This window comes from Strigops habroptila, chromosome 7 (assembly GCF_004027225.2).
Source record: "Strigops habroptila isolate Jane chromosome 7, bStrHab1.2.pri, whole genome shotgun sequence".
Classification (NCBI taxonomy): domain Eukaryota; kingdom Metazoa; phylum Chordata; class Aves; order Psittaciformes; family Psittacidae; genus Strigops; species Strigops habroptila.
The window spans coordinates 56,796,434-56,812,369 of record NC_044283.2 but is presented as its reverse complement, the minus strand read 5'-3'; the positions used below and the strand labels follow the sequence as shown (position 1 = coordinate 56,812,369).

Here is a 15,936-nt window from a genome sequence, read left to right as displayed (position 1 = left end):
CTATGGATGGAGCATCTCCTCAGAGCCAACCAGCAGGAAACACTTGGCACGATGACCTGGGTTAAACACCAGGACATCCAAATGGGGCCCTCAAACAGACTTTGCTGTAGGCAAAAGTGTCCCAGTGTCCCACTGATTTGGTGATGGAATTTAGGGCTTTCCTACAAATGAGAATTATGGGGTTTAACAGCTCTAGACCAATTAAACTACTTAATAAACTCCTGCCAACGGTGCAAGAGGTGAAGTATATATATAGGTGTTTTAGCCATAACGAAGCATATCCTTGCTGATTTATCTGACCCATACACCTCATTTGACAATGTGGATTTCCTCAACTTGGGCTAACGTTGATCTTGGCTTCCCTTGTGCAGTATCAAACACCAAGTCTGATTCTTCTCCCCCTTCCCCATGGAAGAAGTATCTTTATTAACACAGGAAAAGCAAAACCAAGTCAGATTTTGTTGTATAGACTACATCTGCAGAAAAAGAAGACTACCCTGGTTAAAAAGCACACTCCACATGCTGTTTACTAGAGGTTTCTCCAAAACCAAAATTACCTTAATTTTCTCTCCAAGAAAACTCTCCCTTGAAAAGACTTGAACTTCTTAGGCACAGGGTGTGTCCAAGTACAAAAGGATCAAGGCCAGTTTGCTTTGGATATGTACTGATCTGGTCTTTGTACCAACACTACAAACGTAAGTAACAAGTATCTGGAGTGAGATGAAGAGAAAATCCAACACCAACTTTGGCTGGAGCCGAATCCCTCTGACTTTCCCCCAGGTTATCTACTACTAAGTGGCTGAAATGCGGTAGTTAAGATGGGACTGATGACCAACATATAATAATTTTGCAAAAAGCAAACTGCAGTGAAATGTTGGGTTGGTTTTGTGGTTGGTTTTTTTTTCCCCCTTTCCCCTTCTTTTTAATGTCTAAATCAGTTTTAAGCTACCTGTTACATATTTACAGCAGAGGGGCAAAATTTATAAACAAGCATGTAATACAGTAAACCATAAAATGAGATTATACACTCCCCAAGTATGTTGCAATTTAAAACTATTCTTTTTTAGGTCTTAAGCTTCAGATACCTAGATCTCTTGCAAAGAGCCCCTGATGATTCAGGTTACCAGCATTACTGACCAGCAATTCAGGAACCTCAGCCAGCTACTTTTGTGAAAATTTCAGCACACATTGAAAGCATTTTATTGGTAGGACTTTAGGTTTAACTCTAAACAGCTGAGCAGCTTCATATTAAACTGTCTACCAGAGGGGAAAATCAATCAACTCACCACATCAAATCCTCACTCCCCCCCATAGAGTTATAAAGAGAGAAAAACATACCCCTTTAAATACAAAAATAAAATGCATCTTGCATAGGGAGATTAACTTCAAACATTCCCTACTACAGTCCAGAAAAAACAAATCAAGCTTCTAAAATTCATAAGGAAACCCCAATACTGAGGAGAAAAAAAAAGGTACAGCCTTAAATAACAGATAAAATTGCAATCGCCTCATGGACTCAGTAGTACGGTACTCCAAACATAACAGTGGTGTGCCAGATTCTCCTTGTCCACAGCCCTGTAAGCACCAGAAGCACCCATACACAAGTGCCAAGTCTCACTACGTCCAGCCAAGGCCTCTCTCTTCATGATGTCACAGTCATTCAAAGGACCTCAGTGGAAGTGAGAACCCAACCCACCATTGTCAACTCAACCAGGCATGAAGGACATGGAAGAGACAAAAGCTGCGACTGCACATCAGCTCGGCAGCCTCAACACAGCACCCTCCCTTCAAACCCTTACCTTGGCAGGTATTGTTCTTCTCCTCATACCCTGCCTTGCACAAGCACTTCCCGATGGGCACCAGCCATTCCCCCTCAGCACTGCAATGCATCTTTGGCGCCTCATCGGTCACTGAGTGGTTGACGCAGACGCCCGACACCTCCAGCAGCTGTGAGGAATCCGCTCCCGTGATGGTGTCAGGAAAGCGGGCCAGGTTGCGGATCACCGATGGGCATTTCTTGTAGTACACGCGCACGGAGACCAGGGCAATGCAGGCACCCACATCCTGGAAAGCGAGGTAAAATCCCTTTTTCGTTAAGGGCCCAACATCTCTCACCTCTGTGTTTAGCTTCATAACTCTGTCGCCAAGATCTAACTCTGTAAAGCTCTCATCAGCAGCGATGGTATCAATCTTGATGTACTGGTTTTCTTTGATGTTCCTCCCATTTTCATCATCTGATTCAAAGTAATACATGTTAAAAGTCTCTTTGCAGGTCCCAAGTCCTCCTGGAAGGCTGTTACAGTCCCGCAGGGTGAATTTGAGCTCTATGAAGATGCGGGATGCCCCTTCATTAGAGATCCAGCTGGTCAGAAGCCAGTTGTTCTGGTTCTGTTCCATTACCTTGCATACTTGGTATGTGTGTATTGGAGCGTAGTTTTCATCCACCTCACCAATTTCTTCCCACTGCACAAAAAGGAAAAGTATTACTATTTTTAAATGTTACAGCTCCCACAAAATCTTAGCTAATCCTATCTAAGAGCACCTTGGGCTTCAGAGGTTCAGGAAGACTTTTAGGGTGAAAAAAAAAAGTGAAATAGCAGTTTTCCATACTAGAGTCTCAATACATTCCCGATAAAGTCAGATAAAAGACCATTTAGAAATATAAAAGGACACTGGTTAAAACCTTTTCTTTCAGATATTTCAGAAGTGGGAAAACATACTGCTGAGTTTGCCCACTAACACTTTGTTAGAGAACAAAACAAAAGCAGATGGGGCCATAAGTTGGCCTTTTCCAATGCATCCATATAGGAGAGGAAAAAAAAACCAAAAACAGCCAAAAATCACTATTTACAGTCCGTCTGGTCCTGCTCCCCCAGGTTGCTTTCTACTACATCCTCAAATCACTGCTGAACACAATGAGAACAACCACATTTCTCCAAGCTATTCTCCCCTACCAAACAGCCTTCCAGAAAATGGGCAGAAATTTTGAATATGAAACATGAAATAAATAAGCCTTCACTCTGCCCAAGTGCGTTAGTCAGAAGAGTTCCTGCTCATGCAAGAAGATTACTTCCAATAAAGGTTACAAGGATCTGCAAATCTTGAGCTGTTTGTGAGCTACACAGGTTTTTAAGCAGAGCTCCAGATTAACTTCTCACAGCTGTTTGTGGGAATAGTAGCAACTGTTTTTTTCATTTAATTTGGCCACACTCTGAAGTACATCACTTGGAAGAAATGCTTTTTCCTGATCCAGCACACCACAGTCAGTAGCACCCACAATAGTGCTTACCATAGAGACACAACATTGTTTCCTCTCTGCTTTCGACAACTGTAGCATCATATTAAAGAGATTAGATTAACCCATGTAAGTACAGCAAAGAACTTGGGAGAATCTGTGATGGTTTCAGTTTTGTTCCCTTCTACTTCTGACCTGTTCATCTGCAAGGGCTTAATTTCCAAAGCCTCTTCCATCCTCTGCTCAGCATTGCTGCCTGCATCAAGTCACAGCACAGAGAAAACACACTGAGCATAAATTAAAGGTGCTCCAGTACAAGGTAATAGCTACATTCCACGATGCATATCTTCTAAGGCTAAAGGCCAATTTTTGTCATTGGAAATACAGCCTGAGATTAAGTTGAGAGCCTTCTCAACTTAGATGCCATTACTGCAAAGCTGATGAGGAACACCCTCAGAGTCAGCATAATGGTGAAGGTTTTTAAGAGAAATGCTGTTCTTAAAAGTTAAATTAAAATGGCAGCAACAAGTGGAATGAAAACATAAGCTGATACTACAGTCCCAAACGAGTTATAAATACTGCCAGCAGAAAAGTCTCTGCTCCCTGACTTGAGATGTGAAAAGTGGAGACTTCTGCAATTTCAGTAATACACACCTGTCGTGATGTGCAGAGTTCACATGCACCACCAGTCTTCCAAGTGAGGAACCTAACCTGAGGACATTTTTGTCATGCTAAGCAGTATCTTCATTTCTAAACCTTTTTTATGTCCCTGGGCTTAAACAGGCCATGACCCTACCATGGTTAACATGTACTTGTCACTTCTCCCTTCCTGGTAGTGCCACAGAGTTAGCCGGAGATATGCCTGCAGCAAAAGGTAGGCAGATCTGTGCAGGATTCATTCTCCTTACTTTGAGGAGAGGCAATTAACAATTATATAGAGAAGAGCTACTGAGAAGACACACAGGAAGAATATGCAAGATAGCACAAATCAACAGCTAGCTTCTCTATATTCCCCTAAATGGAGTAGGAATACATGAAATTAAAAAGCAGAAAAGCACCATTCTTCAACTACTGTGATTAAGTGGTAAATACGCTGTGTATACACTTCCAAGTGAATTTATTTAACAAGACACTTTATAAATGTGCAGTCTTCTTTTTATCACAGCAGCAATTCTCCATTTGATGAAGATATACCTGATATAGCCCATAACCTTAATGACTTTATACCTTTGTTTTTTTCTGGTTGAAGGTCAGGGGATCACCTGAACAATCACACCCATCAACCAGCATATATCAAGAAGTGTTAACCTCCAGCAGGGGGTGGTGAGGGCTGGTAATTGCTTAGACCAGTTTTAGCGAGTGGGAATGTGTACAGATAGGCACAAGGTACATAGCGTAACTCCACAGATGCTCCCTAAATGTTATAGAATCATAGAATGGTTTGGGTTGGAAAGGACCTTAAGATCATCTAGTTCCAACACCCCTGCCATGGGCAGGGATGCCTCACCCTAGACCATGTTGCCCAAGACTCTGCCCAAACTGGCCCTGAACACTGCCAGGGATGGAGCAGGGATGTGTATTTCTTTCAGAGAACTGACATTAGCAGTGACCATGACCTTGCAGTAATATCATTAGAGATCTTACTTGAAGGCATATCTAAAAACATCACTCTTTTTTTCCTTTTTTTTTTTAACACTTGCCAGATCATTTATCAAAGACCCAACCATGATGCTTTCCAGAGTTATGAAGTAAAGCTCATTTCCATTGCTGCTCCAGAAGTTCTGTAAGTGGGAGTATAAGAAAGCTCATTTGTTCAGAAACTAAATCCAGTGAATCTAATAGTTGCTTTCACACACTGAGAGCACTAAACACTGTGAAAAGGAAGGCCCAAGCTCCAATACATCAGCTGAGCTAGAGTTTAATCTCAGCTGCAAGAAATGGCACAGAACCTGACATCTCAGGCTTCAGGATGTGCCACCTTTCCAGCACTGCACCCCAGATCAGAGCAAGTCCTGCTGTCACCACCTGCCATCAAACCTAAAGCAATCATCAGAGAGCAAGAGGAAAGGGAGGTGCTAATGCGCTAAGGCAGCTTATCTCTGTATAATCCTCACAGGAAAGCCAACCAGATTTTATCAGAGCAGCCACTATTGTGCAAAATCTCTGCTCTGTCATTTAATCTTCTCTCCCATTTGCATGCAGGAGTGCACTATTTCTATCTCTTCAGCTACGCCTGCGTCTCTCAAAGACTGCAGGCAGCCTGTCACCCTTCTGCTTTTACATTCCTCCATGACAAGGGGAGAGGGTTAAGAGCCCCCGCACCTCTGCCTGGTCCCAGCTTCCCAATCACTGTAGACCCCTGACAAGTTTTTCCAACCAAAGGAATACAAACTAGAGGATGAAATGCAGCACCTTATGGTTACTGAAAAAGAAAACTCACCACATTAAAGAAACAACATCTAGCCGAAAATATTGGCATAAAAAAAATTAAGTACAACTGAAAAATTGTGTAATATTATAATTCCTCTCTGCAGAACATATTTGAGATATAAATCAACCCCATCTGCAGGATTAAAACAAAAATACAACCATTAATTTGGTGCTAAATGTTTTCTCTATGCCTTTAATAGCCCTAAGAAGGAAAACACAAATGCATTTCAATGGTCTGATGTTAAATCATTTATAGGAGACCTATTTCTGAATCAGAAATTTCCAGTACAGTACCACTGGCAAGCTAACAGAAGCTAAAGACTGTACTCTGCTCCACCAATAGGAAGCATGAGATTCATGAAGGCTGTCTGCCTATAGAAAGGGCAAAGATATCTCACATCTAACTAAAAATATAGGAGCTAAAAAGCATTCAGTGGAGCAGTCTTGGGTTAAAGGGGCAATTTTAGAACACATTCACAAGCTGTCTGCTACTCAGGCTTGTTTCTAATCTCTGAGATTCCAGGACTGCAATTTGCTACCACAGCACAGCAAAAGGCTGCTGCCCCAAAACCAAACACTAACAGCAGGGATGAAAATTTCAGAGCTGTTGTTTATTTGGTTTCAAAGGTATTTTTGCAAGAATTTTTGTTACTGGTCTTCAGAAACTCACTCTCTTTTGCAGCCACTTAGGTGGTATGGAAATTTCTAGCTGCTTTCATAATGTCACACATCCTATCACTGCTGAAAGAGAAATCAAGCATTCAGCAAAATCCTAGGAGTTTTAGGAGGGAAAAGGAGCTTAAAAGCATTAAGCAAAGGGGTTCCTAAGACTTACCTGCAGCCTTCCAAGCAGGACTTCCCTACCTCCCAGAACTTGCAACCTGCTTTTGGTTCCCAGTACCTATTTCATAGGCTCCATGGGTACAAGAAGCCTCATCTTCTCCCATTTAATTTTCCACCCCACCACATGGAGCTCTACAACACATGCAGGTTAATTCAGGTATCTGCTGGCAAAAAGATGTGAAATTGGAAAAAGATTTATGCATTTTCACTTCTGTTTTGGAGAAAGGCAAGACTGGCATAGATCTTGAATCCCAGGTTTTGAATGTGTGGAAGCATCTGAGCTAGAATCATAGAATAGCTAGGGTTGGAAGGGACCTTAAAGACCATCTAGTTCCCTGTAGTTGTGCTTAGGATTGTCCTGACCCACATGCAGGACCTTGCATTTGACCTTGTTGAACTTCATGATGTTTGCATTGGCCCACCTCTCAAAGATGTCAAGGTCCCTCTGGATGGCATCTCTTCCCTCCAGCATGTTGACTGCACCACACAGCTTGGCATCATCAGCAAACTTGCTGAGGGCACACTCAATCCCACTATCCATGTTGCCAACAAAGATGTTAAACAGTGCTAGTCCCAACACTGACCCTTGAGGAACACCACTAGTCACCAGTCTCCTCTTGGACATCAAGCTGTTGACAACTCTTTGAGTGTGACCACCCAGCCAGTTCCACATCCACCAAGTGGTCCACCCGTCAAATCCACGCCTCTCCAGCTAGAGACAAGGATGTTGTGCAGGACAGTGTCGAATGCCTTGCACAAGTCTACGTAGATGACCTCAGTCACTCTTCCCTTACCCACCAATGGGCCATCACCATGGCACCATCCTAAAAGACCACCAAATTTGTTAGGCGTGATTTGCCCTTACTGAAGCCACGCTGGCTGTCACTAATGACCCCGTTATTGTTCATGTGCCTTAGCATAGATTCCAGGAGGATCTGCTCCATGATCTTGCCAGGCATCAAGGTGAGACTGACCATCCTTGTAACTCCCTTTTTGGGTCTTCCCTTTTTTCCCTTTTTAGAAATGGGAATTTTTATTTCCCCTTTTCCAGTCAGCAGGAACTTCACCAGACTGCCACGACTTCTCAAATATGACAGATAACGGCCTGGCAACTTCGTCTACCAAGTTTTGTCAGGACTCACGGATGCATCTCATCAGGTCCCACAGACTTTTGTACCTTCAAATGATCTTGAACCTGATCTTCTCCCACAGCAGGCGCTTCTGCATTCTCCCAGTCCCTGCCTTTGCCTTGGGCAGCATGGCTGGAGTTCTTGCCAGTGAAGATCGAGGGAAAAAAGTGATTAAGTACCTTAGCCTTCTCCATGTCGCAGGTGACCAGGTCTCCAGTTTCCTTCCAGAGGGGGCCCACATTTTCCCTTGCCTGCCTTTTATCCCCTATGTACCTAGAAGCTTTTCTTGTTGCCCTTAATGTCCTTGGCCAGATTGAGTTGTGTCAGGGCTTTAGCTTTCCTAAGTCAATTCCTGTCTGCTCTGACTGTTTCTTTGTATTCCTCCCAGGCTACCTGTTCTTGCTTCCACCCTCTGCAGGCCTCCTTTTTATGCTGGAGTTTGTCCAGGAGCTCCTTGTTCATCCACACAGGCCTCCTGGTGGTTTTGCCTGACTTCTCTTTGTTGGGATGCATCGTTCCTGAGCTTGGAGGAGGTGATCCTTGGATATTATACAGCTTTCTTGGGCCCCTCTTCCCTCCAGGGCTTTATCCTATGGCACTCCACCAAGCAGATCCTTCAAGAGGCCAGTCTGCTCTCCCGAAGTCCAGGCTAGCGAGCGTGCTGCTCACTCTCCTTGCCACCCTAAAGATCTCAAACTCCACTATTTCATGGTCACTGCAGCCAAGGCTGCTCTCCAGCTTCACATTCCCCACCAGCCCCTCCCTGTGGATTAGAACAAGGTCCAGCATAGCCCCCTCCTCATTTGCTTCTGCTATTGCTTGGACAAAGAAGTTATCATCAATGCATTCCAGGAATCTCCTGGATGGCTTGTGCCCTGCTGTGTTGCCCCTCCAACAGATAACAGGGTGGTTGAAGTCCCCCATGAGGACCAGGGCTTGTGAATGTGAGGCCATGCCTATCTGTCTATTGAGGACCTCATCCTCTCTTTCTACCTGGTCAGGTGGCCTGTAGCAGATCTGCACTATAATGTCCCCTGTCCCTACACCCCCTTTAATCCTGACCCATAAGCTCTCAGTCAGCTTCTCATCCATCCCCTGGCAGAGCTCCGTTCTCAGCAGCTGGTCACCGACATGGAGGATGACCCTCCCCTCACCTCTCCAGATTGTCTTTCCTGAACAGCCTGTATCCTTCCATTCCATTACTCCAGTTGTAGGAGGTGTCTCACCACATCTCTGTGATGCAAATGAGCTGGTAGCCCTTCAAGCGTGTGCATACTCCTAACTCCTCTTGCTTATTTCCTATGCTACGTGCACTGGCATAGAGGTATTTCAGTTGAGCCCCCGATGATCCTGGGTTATTGGCTAGAGTGGCTGGAAGTCCTCTGTGCTGCTCATCAGGTGCTCCTTTGCTGATCACAGAATCAACTAGGCTGGAAAAGACCTTTAAGTTCATCAAGTCCAACCATTACCCCAGACCGGTGATCCCCCACCAGTTTCTGGGCATCTCCTACTGGCATCAGCACTGGACTGGTAGGAGCTATATGGATTGAGGTTCCCTTCCCCCAGCAACTCTTAGTTTAAAGCTTACTTAAAGATACTCCATATGCTTTGCCTACAGAGAGAGAAGGGTAATTTCACCCCCAGATCCTGCTGTCAATCCCAGCAGAAGCATGCACTTGTGCAGAGGAGAGCATGGCATGGGGCTATGCGATCCCTATGCCAAGTTGAAAGGGGAGACCTGCTGCCCTTCCAGAAGGGCAGACCAGCCTGGCGTTCAGCTCTGTGCTATTTCTCCTGCCTTTCATCCTGGTAATATTCAGGCAGTCACTTCGATTTCCTTTTATGCAGCTGATGTTAAGACCTGGCTGCCAATCAATAGCCTCCAGCTCAGTTCCCATACGCATTCCCTCCCGCTACTCAACTTTGTCTCCCAGCCTGCTCCTTCCCTCCCTTTGCTGTTCTCCTCCCATCATAAACCCCAAAAAGTTGGGTGTTTGACATTTTTTTTTTAGCTGACTGCCAGCTTTCCACCTGCTATCATATCACAAAGTTAAAGCAAATAAGAAGCAGGCTTTCCTCTGCACAGCTTCAGTGACTTCAGCAAGGTCATGTAAGGCTAAATCCCTAGTGAAAACCAGGCAGAGCACTACGCATCTTTTTTTTTTCTGCACTGCGGAAGGTTTTGCAGGGCTGTGATAGCTGTAAAATAAGGCTGACTGTGTCACCATCTTACCTGTTGCAAACACCACCTACAGACACACCAGTCCCAAAATTCAACTACTTCAAAGCATGCCACCAATATTGCCAGTTTCATCAACATGCTCTGCAATGCATGGCACTGCTCAGATTTTCAGCTCTGAAGCCATATGATTAAAGGAGAGTCTTTGCTTTTGCTGGAGGTGTTTCAGTCTTTTGTTTGCTTGCTCAAAGAATACAAAATAGAAAGTACCTTATTTATAGTCACCTTATTTGTAGCCCCCTCTAAGGTATACTGATCTCAGGATTGGCAGGAGCAAAACCAATTCTGTTTTGAACACTGGCATTGACAAGAAGTATATGTATAACCTATATGACCTATCGATTGTGGCAGTGTCCACCAGCACCTGACGTAGCACATGGGAGGCCAGGTCTCCTCTCACAGCAAGGGACAATGATCCAAACCATTCTCAAGCAGAAGAAAAATGCAGCAACGATGTTGCAAGTTTGCAAGCCTGCTCTTCCCAATGGAGCAGCACTGCTAGGAGCAGAGCAGAGAATATGGCAAGCAGCTCAAGATCTGCAGCATAAATGGTGCCCAATACATGTTGCCTCCAGACACAGTAGAAGGCAAAATTGCACAGCTTTCTTCCACCACTGCCAGGTCACTGGACCCTGTTTTAAGCAGAGCTCTTAGGCAACCATTTTCAGGTATTTATGCCAGTGTTATAACTCAGGCTTCCAGTTCAAGTTCTCCTTCAGGACAGGATGCTCCCTCATTGGGACAGCCCTACAGCATCCCCCCTCCTGCCCTGCACCAACCAGACAGTGGAAGGAAACTACCAACCACAGCTGTGAGACTTCTTCCAGTAAATCACAAATTTGAAATAAAAATAACCAGGAAACCAAAGCAATTAATGTACTTGGATCAAGTTAGGAAAGAAGGGAAAGGGGCCAAAAAAATAATAAATCAGGGAAACGGTGGTTTTGACAGCCTCCCAAACCATGTGTTTACCATCTTTCCTTCCTGAATATAAACAACATAGAGGGCGGGGGGGGGGGGGGGGGGTAGAAAAAGAAATTATAAGAAAACTGTCCTAGAGGAACCCAAAACTAGTTCTTTCAATCTCAAATACACTTTACTTTTTTTTATTTCAGCTACCAACAACAACAAAAACTCACTACTTGTACAAACTTTTCCAATACCAAGAACCACTTTTATAATGCAAAAGGTAAAGATTCCTACACAGCTGCAGCTTGTTTTTTGGGGGTTTGAAGCTCACTTCAAGGGCAGAAGCCAGTGTCAAAAGGGGACTGCAGTGAGTTCAATACAAACAATATTCAGCCCAGTGTTTATTAAAACCTTTAAGTACCAGAAGCAATTGTAACTGCCTGGGATCTTACCATTTCCATACATCTGCTACTCCTTCCACCCAAGGTCAAGTCTCATTTGAATGGCAATTTTACAACTGAGACAACTGAGACATTTATACATACAGACATACATTCCTACTGACAGCAGTTACGAGTCAAGCAAAAAACATAATGGATAACAGACACAGAGGATAGAAAGGACCTGATTAATCTCCCTACTCAAGCAGAAATCTGGTCTAATGAAATTAATTTAAAAAGCTGAGTCTCCAACGAAGGAACTTAACATTTCCTGGTTGTTTGGCATACTCCCCTCAATTTGTCCAACTAGGAAAATAAATAAAAGCAAATAAGAATACCACAACTTTGGGGCCTACACTTCTCATTTTACTACTGGATTGTAGTTTTCTGTTGCTTCTTGCAATGTGTCAGCTTAAATGACACAGCTTCTGCCCACTAAACTGCACAATCCAGTTAACATACAGCCTCAGAATATCCTGAAGTTAATTACCTGAAGTAAATATGAGTTTCCTCACTCACTGGAGATTTCCCAGCCAGAAGCTAATGACCATTTTTCATCAACTAAAACATACGTGGAGGAAGTAAATTGCAAAGAGGTATAAACTGGAAGTTTAAAGCATCTTTTTGAGACATGCCCCATCTGACTACTGAACTTTTCTCTCCATCTCTATATTAACCAAACACTCACATATCCCTGCTATCCCACAGGCGATACTTGCCCAGCAGAAAGCAAAGTCAATTCCACTACCCTCCCCCCAAAACCCACAAACCCTTAAATCCTCACTTCAGCAACGTTAAAGGAACAGCCAAACATGCACTTCTGAACAACCTTTTTTAACATGTGGGCAAGCAAAGGTATGCAGAGGAGAAAAAGGGCCTTACTACATATTAAAGGCTACTCACCACTGCATCAAGATTTAACAAGGCTCAATTTCACTTGATGCCAAGGTTTTATATACTGCTTTGCACTGTGACTGAGGGCAGAAGAGGGATTAGTGAAGATGGGGGAATGATTAAAGTGTCATCTCCACTATAAAACAGAACTACACTGGAAATGAGCTGGGTGAATGTTCACTGCACCATCAATCTCCATCCCAACTCTTGCTGCCAATTGCACTCTCCAGTACATAGAACAATTCATTGTCAGCAATCAGATTAAAAGATAAAATAAATAAATAAATAGAATTTTAGAAGTGAGAACTTAAGCATTTGGGTTTCTTCTATATATTATAGTGGTTTGGATCTTTTTGATTCCTATTGGGTCAAGCTTCCAAGGTCCTGTGCACAATCAGGACTGCTAGAATTCCCTTTTCCTCCACAAAGTAATGACAAGTAAGATTCTCACACAGCCACACTGCTCAGAGCTAAGGCAAAACACAAAATAGGACAGGCCCATGCAGAAATTGTAAGACCAAGCATGACTGCTCCTTCTCAAGAACTGCTAGATGTGAAGGCATATCAGAGTCACATGGAGAATTTCATCATCATCAACTCGTATTGTTTAAGCATTTGGATTTGCTGCTCAAACAATTTTCCAGTATTCCTTTATATTTGCAATATGCATGTAAAGTTTGCCACCGCGCCTCCTATTTCCACAGCAGGCTGTGCAAGGGACTTCTCAGTAAAACTCCCTTAGTCTAATATAATGCAAAGGCTTTGACGATTCCTGGATTGCTCTGCACTACTGACAAGAAACAGCGCAGATTTCTGTAAAGCTGAGATAACATCTCGAAACACAAGCAGTAATTTGCTAAACCAAGTGACACCCAAGCAAGTCTGTAAAACAGAAGAGCAATTAAGCCCTTAAAAATTATTTGCAGTACATGCTTATGATGAAATATATTATCTGTTCAGAGACCTGCACGGTTCAAACTGTTGAAAAAATGAAGAAACATCAGGACAAAGTCACCTAGACTTTTCAGTGCTGCACTCCAAGATGCAATGGGAAAAATAATTAAAAAAAAAAAAAAAAAAAAACAAACAAAAATGGGACAGAAGTTTTGCTCAGACTTTGATCATTTGCATGATCAATGAAAGATATCAGGACCAGAATCTAAATGGAATAAGAACTCAGCTGGAGGTTAGCACAACTGAAATGAGAAGGAGCATCAGCCCCTCTCCAGCATGCCTAATCAGGGACTGCTCTGACTCCTTGCCAGAACAAAGCAATGTGTTATTTGCAATCCCCTCTCCACAATTTTATGTCTCTTTTTTTTTTTTTTTAAGGTTTGAAATTCTCTGTACATCTGAATTAAAACATCCATTTCAAACGCCAGTCCAGCAACTGAGGGTAAGACAATGGAGATGAGCATGAAAGAGGCAATGAAGAAACACAATACCATTAAATCATTTTTCAATGCTTAATGTAACACTCATTGCAGAACAATTCAACGAAAGCCATAACAAACAGTGCTGATACCACACAGTTTAACACTGGAAGACTGACAGAGACAGATTTTCTGAAGGACTGACAGTATGACATACATTTAAGGTTTATAACCAAATTCTTGGATTTCCAAAGCTTTTGGGATACTGTTCACGCTACGCATCATCTGATGATACCAATAGGTTCACAGAATAATTTTCAAAAGCAGGAAGAAAGGAAGCTTTCCTTGTTACTTTTATGTTGTCCTAATATTTAAATGAATCAAAATTTATTTGGGGCTTCTGTTTAGTACAACTGAAATACACAAAGAATTTGGCTTATTTTTAATAAGCACATAACAGTGAAAATTTGTGAAAACTAAACTAAATCCTTAATCTTTACCATTGTCATTGGCTACCTATAATTTCCTGAAAGCAATGAAACCTTTTTTAAGAGTTTCCAGTAAAAGAGAAAGAATACTTGATCAAAAAGTGCATTTAATGAATATAAAGCAGATTAAACTTCTTTGTTTTCTAGTATTTCAGGAACAGTGATACAACTATCCATGTGCTGTGCTAGCAAAGCCTAACCTCTCACACATATACCAAATTTGACTAGATTACAGACAGCCCATATCAGATCCTCCAGCAAATGCATTATTTTGCCCCTGCTCCCCAGTCTGTAATCTAACCAAAGCTTTTCATAGAGATAATATTACATTCATGGCTTAGGCCTTGACAACTGCACCCATAAATCAATTTTAAATCTTGCATTAATCATCATTCTGTAATCAGTGGCTATTCAGCACAAATTTACATCTCATTTCTGTTGGCCAAACAGCCACATTAGAGCTTTGAAGCTTATTCAGGCTTAAATGATTATATTCCCCTAATAAACACTGACGTCCCCTCAGTCCAGCTGCCGTGAGCTGCATTAATGACATGCCACAGCAGAAGGGGCCATCTGAAGTCAGCCTTGCACAATGCCACAAGCAGCAGCCCCCACGCCAAACAGATTTTTTTCATTTCCAAACACTCAGATGAAGAAATGAGATGGCTGCTCTGCCTGTGCAGACCCTCTTAGGGAAACTGGCATGCACAGCATGCTTATACACCATGCAACTTATTGCACCTCCTCCTAATAGCTCCATTTGCCACCTCTTGAATACATGAGGTTACCAGTAAGAAAACCGAAAGCGAGATTTTCTGATTCCCTACATGCTGAGCACCTTACAACTGTCACCAAAAACAAAGCAAGCTGTTGAAACTGAACCCTGTAGAAAATCCACTTTTTCCCTTTGTCAGACAGCTGTGACTTTGTTCCCAGCACCACCAAACTCAGCTTTGGCATGCTCTTCTTTGATCATGTCAGAATGAGGCATTACATTTGTAATATCCAAATACAATTTTTTCCTGTTTTTTTGAGTTGCTCTCACTGCTTTGTATGACAAACACCACCACACAGGACTATAGTAAGTATCTAAAACATGACCAGTTCAGGGCAGATTTTGCATGTTCTTGCCTGCAATCCCTGTAGTGAAGCAATCTATCCTGATTGAACGAAGAATAATTATTTAATTAAAGATCCTCAACAGGATTACATTATTAAGCCAGCATAAAAAGCCTCACATTGATTGTATATTCACTTTCAGTTAAGGTCTGAATCAGTATTCCAAGATCTAAAAATGAATGAAGAGAATGCGTTCATTATGACTGTTGTGAAGTACTTACCCACTATAGGTAATAAATTATACATGTGGGTGCTTGTTATGCTTATTCCACAACATAATGAAACTTTTAGTTACTTTTTATTCTACAGGATTTAATTCCCACAATGCCAGGTTTATATTACTACTTCAATATGGCACCAGAATTACAAAGATGTGACCTGTTGGACAGAGATGCAACCTGGACCTCAATATTTCTTTAAATCTGGAATTAAAGAAACATAGACACACTTATTCGTTTATGATGGATGTCCTATATCCTACCCATCTCAGAAAAGATACATTTCTGGAGAGGCTACAATAGTTCATCAGCTCTTTTTCCTCACCTGCAACTCCACACTCTTTTCTGGCATCTGACAACCACTGAAGAACCCATTGAACATCCACATGCCACGGCTAAGAAAGCAAACACAATTGTGTGCTAAATAATGAGCTGTCTGGAGTGCAAAACTAAATGCTGCTTCAGCAAGCAACTGAGGTAATGCAAAGTCTAAGAAAGCTGCTTAAGTTTTCAGAAGAAACTGAAAAAAATCACATATTATTTACCTAGAGGTAAACCATGCGTTAACTTGATAGTAATACTGTCCCACCTACATGAAAACTTCTATTCTTAGATAGC

At 42.4% G+C, this 15,936-nt stretch overlaps 1 protein-coding gene across 16 annotated transcripts in view; it reads right to left on the bottom strand.

Annotated features, from left to right (window-relative positions):
* The window catches only part of EPHA5 (EPH receptor A5), a 200,134-nt gene that overhangs the window by 150,766 nt on the left and 33,432 nt on the right, over window positions 1-15,936 (bottom strand). For all 16 annotated transcript variants that reach the window (XM_030491669.1, XM_030491674.1, XM_030491670.1 and 13 more), the window contains exon 3: window positions 1,800-2,463. In XM_030491669.1, coding sequence (XP_030347529.1) covers window positions 1,800-2,463 — 664 coding nt within the window. The remainder of the gene's footprint in view (window positions 1-1,799; window positions 2,464-15,936) is intronic.